This window comes from Calliopsis andreniformis, chromosome 3 (assembly GCF_051401765.1).
Source record: "Calliopsis andreniformis isolate RMS-2024a chromosome 3, iyCalAndr_principal, whole genome shotgun sequence".
Taxonomy (NCBI): Eukaryota; Metazoa; Arthropoda; class Insecta; order Hymenoptera; family Andrenidae; genus Calliopsis; species Calliopsis andreniformis.
Genome location: NC_135064.1, coordinates 1531539 through 1542753, shown reverse-complemented (window position 1 = coordinate 1542753; position 11215 = coordinate 1531539). Strand labels below are relative to the sequence as shown.

Below are 11215 nucleotides of genomic sequence, written 5' to 3'. Positions count from 1 at the left end.
GCGCTCGCTTGAGCTAGACTACTTCTCGTCGCGTGGGGATGCCGAGAATACCTCGGGCCAAAACTCCCTAGAGTATCCCGGCTTTTCTCCCAGTTGGCAGTGGCGCCGCTACGCCCTCTGTGGGCGTAACTAGGGAGTTACCTCACGCTCCCTACACCATAAAACAAGTTTTATACATAAAACTTGTATCTCAATAAATGATGGCTTAAGCAACTAAGGGTTGAGCATTTAATTCTAAACAAAGAGCAATTTTTTGATAATCTTGGTAGATCATTTTGTCTATTATGTTAGAAGTTTTGTTATATACAATGACCGTTGCCAACTCATAAAAGTCCCTAGATAGATAGAGTAGCTCTGACAGAATCAAATGAAACTTTGAATACCAACACAATTAAAAATAACCAGCATTTCCTGAAAATAGCAGCGACCAATCAAAAAGAGGCTCACTTATGCCGGAGTGTCCGGACTCTCTCTTGGGGGACTTTAGGTTTTCTCAAACAGATTTTCTGGAAATCCCTTGTCGCTATGCTACCCTCTCTTCGTAATTTCATCAGTTTATCTTGAGTATAAATGCAGCGGCTGAAATATGTTTTGTTATAACTGTTCTGAGTTCTAACTAGTAGCGAGTAAAACGAAGTCAAGTTTATCTTCGAAAAGCAATTCGTCAAAAGCCTACACTGAAACAATTTTAAAGGTAATTAAAATACAATCTTGATTTATTTCTGCTTACATTACTTTTATATACTTTATTTTTATACTATTTACAAAATACATGATTTTGCTAATCTTCTAATTCAAATATTTTTTTTCAATTGAAAAATATATATAATATTTATAAACGTAGCTATATTATAAAAACATTTTATATAAATTAGGAGCTATGTAACTATTGTTTAAAAACATTTTACAGTTTCTGGCACCACATGAAATCGCAGTTTTTTATCATTTTTTTCGCTTAAATATTATTAATATTAAGTATTTCTTAATTAATTAGATACAATAAATTGCAGAACCATTGGCAAATTTTTGTAACATTTTGCTATATAATACAAAAATGGAAGAGTTTATATTTGCTTTAAATATCTTATTACAATGTTACATTTCTTAACATATGTTAATTAATTGTCGATGTTAGTTTGTGATTAGAATAACATTGAAACCTCATATCGATAACATTGGCAGTTAAAATTGTACCAGTTTGCAATTATATTGACACTCAAATTTATTTTTAGCAAAATTTAATTGTTCTCTCGACAAATTCTATATCCGTATACCTTTAATTTCTTTAGCTGCACAATTGTAAGTTGTTTAACCCTATTAAAGAAATGTCAAATCTACAAATAGAAATATTCAAATCTACAACCTTTCTATTCTTCAGATCTTTGAAAATAGAAACATATTACAATCCAAATCTTCAAAGATTCAGTTTCATAAATTTTTCAGTATTTAAATCTTCAAAAATTATATGTAAATAGTATCATTAAAAACGTATAAATTCATAACTGCCAATGTCCCTCCAGTTTACAGTATTGCATTTATGCATAAATTCTATGTTTATAATACATATTGAATAGTCAAAATAATAGATATGTTTACACATGTTTTTGTATTGAGTATTATTTCATTTAATTTATACATGTATGCTTATCATATTTTCATAGATGGACCGAGCATCTAACGCTAACAGAACAAATCAATGCAATCGAGATCATACTCCTAGTGGTCCTGGTCATACTGCTGGATACCATGGAGCAGGAACTAAGGCTGATTTAGATAACCACTCTCAGCAATTGAACCCTAATAATCCCAAATATGGAAAATAAATGGTCTATATATATAAATATATATATATACGTACGCATATCAAAAAAATGTAACACCTCCAATAATAACATGTAATAAGTATATCCTAATGATATTTTAATACATTTGCATTCATAAAACATGTTTTGTTCATTTGATTTTGCATTGATCCTTTTATATTTCCTACAATTTTATGTTAATATAAATTGCACACACACATCTACTTAAACCTAAATATGCTTGTACTGTTGACAGATATTAACCCTTTGCACTCGAAGTTTATTTTGAGTCATATTACCAGCAACTCGAAGCCATTTGAGTGAAAAGATCATATTCACATGTAAGTTCATGATATACGCATTGAAAGAAAAGTCATCGTTGTATGTTATTATTTTTTTTAATTGTTTATGGATACAAATGTTAGGATATATAAAAAAAATTATAAAATTATTACATTTTGTAATTTTCCAAAGTGTGATACCTCTCGAAGCAATTGCCAATATGTAATCTTGGCTTCTCTAGACAGGTATCACAAAAATAATGGGTCTGCCGTCTTTCGCCTGGAATTTTTCTATTCGAACACACTACACAATCTTTCTTGGTTCCAGAACGTATAATATGTAGGTGGTTGTTGAGTCTGGCCTCCGTATTTGGTGTGTAACTGTATTCTCGAGATGTGCTGTTTTGTCGGAAATTCCCAATCAATTGGTCCACCAACAATTTTACAAACTTCAAGTGTGTCATTGGTTTTTCATTATTTATTTTTTTAACAGAAGTGTACAATATATATGCATTTACTGTACACATTTCCATCCCCCAAAAAAATATTTTTACGATTTGTTTTTGTTCTCATGTTAAAAACTGAAAATTAATTCCATTGTCTCCGTAGCGGAGCCCTCGAGTTTGAAGACAAATTTAAAATGGCTCCGCTCCGGAGCCCTCGAGTGCAAAGGGTTAATAATCACTTTTAAATCATTCACTCAACAATAAATCTAGTCATTTTGTATTAAAAAGTTTAATCTCTTCTCTTTGTAATTTTATTAAGCAAAAAGGACATGTTTTTTGTAGAACGCATTAGTTTCATTATTAATAGTAGTAGACAGCATTGATTTCTGTCAAAATATATTTTATGTGGGCATTGTCAATGTATGAGTCACTCACTTCTAGAATTGTCGTATCATTCTAAAGGAGGATTAAAGTTTACCTTGAATTTATTCTGTTGATTGTCTCACCCAAAATCCCCAAGTGGTAAACTGTTTTCCATCTTGTTCTTTGCTTGGTCCTCTAAATACATTTATTTTCACACGAGCTATTTCATCTAAAAAAATTAAATTGTTTAGAAAGTAACTCATATTAGAAAATGATTCTTTATAGGTACATAGATAGCAAATAACATTTTATTCTATTTGTAATACATTTTGAAATAATTTGTGAAGTATATGAAAGAATTTTATGTAGACCTATACAAAAAACAAATACCAATAAATTATCTATCAGTCACATTCGAGGTCAATATGCTATGCATACATTTACGCTTTAAGTAGAATATGAATCAATATGGTTATATATGCCACCTATGTGGTTTTATATTCTTATAGACTATTTTTCACATTCGTAATATAACTATTTTTTAAATAGAAAATAAATGTTTGTTTTTTGTTTTATTTATTTCTCTGTACGTTAGTGGCTTCTTTATTAACTAGCAATAATAGTTTTTTGTTTGAATCTACATTTCGTTTATATAGCGACCATAATGTAAGTAATGTGTTTAAATGACATGAAGACCAGAAGATTTCTGCACGAGGACCCCGTGATATTAATGAAAAATCATCCCTTTTTAATTTCATAAAATCAGATACAAAATGAAAATACAAAGTCAGCAATTTTAATCATTAACCGTTTGAGTACCAGACGGTTTTCACTAAGCAGCAGCGCGACAGCGCTTGTCCGATCTAACTACGAAATGACCCAATTGACGCTATAGCGCTTGTTTGAATTTATGTTTGCTGATGTCGTCTTCAAACATGGTATTTAATCATTTCATTCGTATGCTAGTAGGTCATTACATTACATTGCATCGCATTGCATTGTTCAAACGATTATTAACCACACAAATCGAGCATTCATGCAGTATTTACTTCAGTTCACTTCAGTTAAAAGATTAAATTAATAGGTTCTTTGGTATAGGCACCATTCAAAGCAATCTTGTCATCTTACCGACACGAAAAGAACTACTGCGGACCTCTTGCGGCTTTTGTGATAGCGTTGCTTCCGCTTTTCACCGCTAGACGCAGCACTTTCAAGGTTTCCAGTTAAGCTGATCACACTGTATACGCGTATAAACGTAATTCCTGTTTGCTATACATACATACGTTTGATTTGTTCAGCTTCTATAAATTAATTGAATTGGGGGCATTAAGAATTACAGGAAGGATGGTGTGGCACGGTGTGATATCATTGAATATCGTACAAAGTGTAGTTAAAATTTAACAAATGTAATCTATTTTGAGATGTTTAAATAATGCTTGTGATTGTGTGTTTTCTATAAGAATACGTTTTTTTATTTTCTAAGTGCAAACCAAAAATTTAATAAGGATTTTGTTAAATTGAAAATATTTGAAGATAGATGGCACCTAACCTAACATTGCAAATCTATCGTTGGTGTATTAACATTTATAATTTTCATAAATATACAGTATTGTGATATACATTAATAAAGGTATTATATTATAGAATTGTATGAAATTAATAGTAACATCATTTTGTATTGTATGAAATATTACGTATCAAGTATAAAACTCACATAATTCTATTATATTTTAACCTAAAAAGTAAATTATTGTATTATTCTAATTCTAATGCTAGTTTATTGTAATGACGTAATAATTATAGACTACAATCTATAATCTTTCAATCTATTTAAAATAATGTATGAATACATGTTTTGTTATATGTATATAAGTACGTAATTTTATTGATATATTATTAAGAAGCATTAAAACTGAATGTAATTTATGTCACGTTACTATTACAAATATCTTAAATATTCATTTAACAAGAAAGTTTTCACTGTTAGTATGTAATTCAAGCTAGTCACAGGTTCAATTTTTCAATGTTGTTCCTGTCTGGCTTTGGAATTAAGCAGCTATAATAATACAGCGAACCAAGTCAACTATCTTCTACAATATTCACACAATATAATTATATCATTCATGTGATATGTACTCATGGATGTATAATAGGCCCCAAACTGCTAACACTAATGCAAATGTCCAATTTTCGTTGCCATTTTTAAAATGGTTTCAAATCGATTGGACTTTGGCCTCATTGGTGAAAGTGGTGTGGCCATACAACGCGCTTGATATTATTTAATCCATGGGTCATTAAAAATGGAATTTACAATTAAGTTTAAACAATATGTTTTTCCTTAATGACACTTGAAAATGCTTTATCAACTATTAATGAATATCTTCAATATTTGATCAAATACAAAAAATACTTACATAATTACGTGAGTGAAAATAAATACATATTGACTATTAGATTTTACAGTATTTTAGCAGATACCTTAATATAGACATAATGGAGGTGGATAAAGAAGTTCTTGAAGCAACACTTGAATTGGGTATAAATTCTCGGAGTGAAGTGAATTTGGATGACCATCGAAGTGATGTTTTAATAAGTACAAAACAGGATATAAACATATCTGAAACAAAGAGCACAATGGAAACAAATACTGTCAACCAAAGTAGAATATTTGATAAAAGTCATTGCAATCATGCAACGGAAGAAAAACTTCTTTCTGTTGATGATGTAAATATGTGTAATAATTTCACTACTGAAGATTGTGTTATGGAGTACAATGCAGACAATATTATAGCAACAGATGATTTAAGACAATTTGATGTTCTGGATGATTTAGAACGTCATCCAGACCAAAATTGCTCTGATATGGATTCAGATACAAACGAAAGTATGGACTCTGATGTACCTGATGAAGAAATAGAAGCTATGCTTGAAGAAGGTAAATATTCACATTGGAAAACAATTTATTAAATGATTTTTACATTTCTATATTAACTAAATAAAATTCATAAATGTAAAAGTTTAAAATTTATAAAACATATCTTTATATGCCAAACAATAATAGACCAAGATAAGTGTTGTATCTAAATCATTTACCTCCTAATTACTTTTTCTGGTTGACTATTATATTTTATTATTAGGTTTGCCAGACGAATTTAAAGGAAAAAGAAAAGACAAGAAGGATAGTGTACCATATGAAGAAAAAGAAAAGCTTGTCTTAGATGGTAAGTACTTAAATGTTTTAATAGAACAAAATTTTTATAATTGATAGAAGAAAGCATGTTTGGAAAACTGAATTATAGTATCACAAAAAGAAATCAACATAAAAATTAATCATCTAATTTTCTTTGCAGAAATTGGTCACAATCACTTTGATGTACTTCCTGAAGGTTGGGTGCAAGTCACACATAATAGTGGAATGCCTTTGTATTTACACAAGCAAAGTAGGGTTTGTACACTTGCTAAACCATATTTTCTTGGGCCTGGTAGTGTCAGAAAACACGAAGTGCCTGTTAGTGCGATACCTTGTCTTCAGTATAAAAGAGCTCTCCAAGAAGAAGAAGAAGAAAAAAAGAAGGAGAAAGATCGTGATCCAAATACAGAAATTTGTAGTCTTCCTAGTGCGAAAATTGAAACGATTCAAGAAAATCGAGCAGCTCATTCATTAGATAGCGAACAATTAAGGAATTATTGTCAATCACTTTTTCGTTTCAAAGCTATAAAAGTAATGAGGTTTCAGTAAGTATATGTTTAATGACATTAAACAAACATAAATCCCTTCCAAACGTTATAAATGTAACCAGTATGTTTATTCAATCATCAGATCATGGTCAGCTAGAAGAAAATTCACAAAAAATAAAAAGCATCGTAAACAGCTTGAACGACCAACATTACCGGATGGTACTAAATTAATAACATTTCCAGTTAGCAGTTCTAGTATAGGAGGAAACGGTGGTGGTACTACAGGAGATGATAATGGTGGACAGCGTCCACCAAAGCATTGGATAATGAACCCTTCAGGCAAAAGCTATGTATGCATACTTCATGAATATGTACAGCATGCTCTTAAAAAGCAACCAACTTATAAGTTTAAAGAATTAGGTAAGTAGAATGAAAACTGGCCAATTGATAAATTAAACTGAACATGATAATAGAGAAGTTTAGAAAACTAAATAATTTATTCTAGAAAATGCTGCAACACCATATTCTGCTGTTGTTTGTATTAATGATATGGAATATGGGAGTGGTTTTGGTAGCAGTAAAAAGCAAGCAAAAGCAAATGCGGCTCGAAAAACTCTCGAAATTTTAATCCCTCAAATGAGAGATAAAATTTCCGGTGATAACGGTGGAGATACAGCATCTGGTAATAGCAGTCGAATGATTAAAGCATCGAGATCAAATTCTGATGCGGACTTATCGTTCTTTGATGAAATATCAATTACCGATCCAAGGGTTGCAGAATTTTGCGCGAAAACAACTGAACCTTCACCACATGCCATTTTAATTACTTGTTTGCAACGAAATTATGGATTAGGTGATATGCATATTAACTATTCTGTTAATACATTAAAGCATCAACGGAACGAATTTACAATGCGCGTTGGAAAACACGAAGCCACTGTTGTAAGTAAAATTGTATATGTACTAATTTATAATTGAAGAGCTCATAGCAAAAACGACCCTTGTCAATATATGTTTTTTGGCAGGAAAGCAAAACAAAAATATTATAATATTTTTACCCCTCTGTACTCAGTGGTCCTGATTAATTTGATCTAATTAATTCATATTATTTTTAATAAATGTTTATCATAGTACACAAATTATGTTTTTGATGGGATAGGTTCCATTATGTTATGAATCTCATTTTTAATCAGTAGAACGTGTCATTAAAAAAATCGTAAAATTTGACTAGGTCTACTTTTGCTATAAGCTTTTCAATTATTACAATGAAAATAAATGCTTGTTCATTTGTTCAAATAGTGAAACATTCAGCTACAACGTTTTATTTTTTTTATTTATTGATTACTTTAAAAGTTTCTTGTTCGTGGTTCGTTTATAATATATATATATGATTAATAAACATTCTAATGTTAGGTATGTCGTAATAAAAAAGACGGAAAACAACGCGCAGCACAAGCTATTTTGCAGCTCATGCATCCTCATATTCAGTCCTGGGGTTCCTTGTTAAGGCTGTATGGATCTCGTAGTGTAAAATCTTTTAAAGAGAAAAAACAATTGGAACAAGAAATCACATTATTACAAGGTAAAGCTGCGGTCAATCAGCCAAATCACGCTATCTTAAGTAAGCTTAGACAAGAAATGCGCAAGTTGGCTGAACAACGACAAGCTATACAACCTATCGGTAAGTTTGTACCGCCAGATCTACCGACGGGATCCGCGGCCAACTTGAACAATGTAGATTTATAGCATAGTACTAGTCAACAATATTAATTTTACAAGTGTTAATTTATTTTGCGAATTTCGAAGCGAAGAGAAAGTACTTTGGAGTACGTTCAATCTCAAAACTAAGCGCTACATATTTTATACGTCTCGTTTTACGACTATGAAACAAATGTAAATTTTCAAATGGTGCTGATCGTTATAGCATGACTTCCGTAATGTTGTAATATTTTTGTTTCTTTTTTTTTACATGTCTTAAACCTGATATTTTAACCTTCTAGTGGTGACCACCGTTTTAATATCACTAGTGACTTGATGTGAAATTGACTCCGCCGTCTCGCCGTAGTATTTGTAGTGACGTGACGTCAATTTGACATATCCTTAGATAGAGATATACTCTACTTATATTAAGACGCTATTTGTCATTCTGTAGATAATATTTTATTATATTTATAACTTTTCATAAACAAAATGCATTTTTTGTTAATATAATTACAATAATGAATTTTACTTCAATACGCTTAACAAATAATGCAATAATATATTGTAGTACAAGATTAATAATTGGGAGAATAAAAATTAATTAGAATGAAAATGTAAACATTTACATTACTTATGTCAATTTGATATAAAGTCACCACTATTGAACCACTTCCTTTATTGATAAGGAGTCAATTTGACATATGTCACTATTCTAAGGTTAAAATAAGTTGACAATGGTGCAATGAGATATATTTCATCGAGAATCAACTGAACTTGTGTAATTTAAATCAATGAAATTGTTGTTTTTAACAGATTTTGTAGTGAGTTTAGGTACAAATTGAAATATCGCAAAATATTTTACTACCTCAGGCGTATTGATCTTATTGCATCATTGTAGATTGTTAAATATATGCAAGTAATTTTATATCTTTTCTAATTAAGATTTCTTTCTATCCATATAATGAGGCTAACATGGTATTTGAGCAGTTGATCAATTATGTGTAATGTTATTATTTTATACACTATTATTAAAAGAATAAAAATTCACAGAACATGATCATTTATTTTCAAAGAACTGATTACAGTAAAGTATATGTCAGTTCCATAAATATTAAGGCATCAAAACTTACATGTTAATAACAGTGATAAGTTATTCAAAAGTATTACAATTGTTCTAACGAGATTGCTAATAGAATTATTAGTATAAATAAATTGTCAAAGTATGAATAAAACATTTAACTGCTTCCATGAATATATACATTGTTTTAATAAATGTACCTGCTATTTTCTTTGGCACTTCTACATAACTGTTATATAATTTTATTAACCCTATGTTTTTTTTAATTATTAATACTTAATTACTTAAAAATGGAATCAGCCCAAACATTCAAATCTATTCCATAATTCACTGTTATTCATTATATGATCACAAATACTTATTACATACATATCCTCAATATGGTCGAATGCTACTTTTTTGGCTACTATTTGTACAGAAAATACAAAGATCAACATTCAGTATTTGCAACCTGTAAATTGTAGATTTTAGTTATGTTCAGTGGTACATATGTATATTTTTATATATTGTTTGTTTAATTACGATGTATCATATTACATGTATAAGTATAAACGTTTTCCTACATAATTTAATACATTGAATACCTTTAATTATTTAGAAATGTGAAATATGTTATAAATTCTGATCAGTAATATATTCTAATTCGTTAACAGTTTTTCATTACATACAATATATTGTAGAATTTTTCTTTGATTTTTTTTCGTATCTATAGATATTACTATTCTAAAACATACGACACTTTAAAAAATCGTACATTTACTTAAGTGTTATTCAGTGCTTTAAAGATATTCAATTTTCATTCGAAACACGTAACATTTTACGTTGTATTTGGAATTACTTATATGCATATTTTTTCAATTACTCTCAGGGATTTTTTAACATACTGAATGTATGTATTCATTTAATAGGCACATTTTAAATAGAATAATAATAGATTATAGTTGCAACTGATTTAATTATAAAACGAGGAAAATTATGGATATGTTCACATATGTCTTAACCCTCGTCGAAAAATGCTGGATTTCTACATACGTATTTGGCCTTACTGTGCGAATGTGTACACAGCGAGAGTTAAGTTACCGTAAGCTTTTATTAAAAATATTGACGTATTCATTTTATTTTATACATATGACATAAAATTTGAATCTGTTTTGTCAACTATATGTGTGTTTACTATTTTAAAAATAAATTTTTTTCTCTTTGTTTTGAATGTGATAAAAATTTCAGTTATATCGACAAAGTTCTACAATTCAATATTATTACATTGATTCTTACTGTAAACATAATATTTCTATGTAATGATTACAAAGTATTAAGCTAAAGGTATAAAAGTATTTCTTCTTAATTTCGTTGATACTGATATTAATGGAAAAGCTTTTGATTCTTTTTTAATAATTTTCGTTTATAAAGGTGTAAGACAACTTTTGTTTATGTTACCTTTTATCTATTACATATCATGCACATTATGCAAAGTAATTAAATGTTTCATTGTATTGATTGTATACTAATACCTTTTCATCGGTGCATTGCATTATATTAAATGAATCTACATTTACTGCGTCTACATATTATTTACATAATTACATACAAATACGCTTTCATTTGTTTCTACATTGATGTTGAATGGTAACTTATAAATAATGTCACAGTTACTATTAAATTGTTAATAAGCTATGCGCTATTTGAGCACAATTAAATTTTAATTCAAATACTAAATATTATAGTATGTCTATTGACATTATGAGCCACTTTAATCAATTTTCAAATTAAAAAAAAAACTTAACCTGAACATGTATTTTAAAAAGTCACTAATTTATAAAAATTTCTCTTTGAAAATAATTAATCTACAATAATGAAAATATATTC

At 29.3% G+C, this 11215-nt stretch overlaps 1 protein-coding gene across 2 annotated transcripts; it reads left to right on the top strand.

The window, feature by feature from the left end:
- The first annotated feature begins 4125 nt into the window (after positions 1-4125).
- Positions 4126-9571, top strand: Pasha (microprocessor complex subunit partner of drosha). 2 transcript variants are annotated; one of them, XM_076374828.1, is made up of 7 exons: positions 4126-4522; positions 5356-5827; positions 6030-6113; positions 6243-6627; positions 6713-6990; positions 7076-7512; positions 7984-9571. In XM_076374828.1, exons 2-7 carry the CDS (start codon positions 5386-5388, stop codon positions 8314-8316), a joined length of 1959 nt encoding a protein of 652 aa, XP_076230943.1. In that variant the 5' UTR covers positions 4126-4522; positions 5356-5385; the 3' UTR covers positions 8317-9571. The 2 variants fall into 2 exon arrangements, with proteins under 2 accessions (XP_076230943.1, XP_076230942.1); XM_076374827.1 differs by lacking the exon at positions 4126-4522 and having other exon boundaries at positions 4857-5827.
- Positions 9572-11215: the final 1644 nt, after the last annotated feature.

Excerpts from the sequence above, each read along its gene's own strand:
- Pasha (XM_076374828.1), top strand. The coding sequence starts at position 5,386 with ATGGAGGTGGATAAAGAAGTTCTTGAAGCAACACTTGAATTGGGTATA. Across the intron at positions 6,991-7,075 it reads TTATAAGTTTAAAGAATTAG|AAAATGCTGCAACACCATAT; the intron begins GTAAGTAGAATG and ends AATTTATTCTAG. Across the intron at positions 7,513-7,983 it reads GAAAACACGAAGCCACTGTT|GTATGTCGTAATAAAAAAGA; the intron begins GTAAGTAAAATT and ends TTCTAATGTTAG.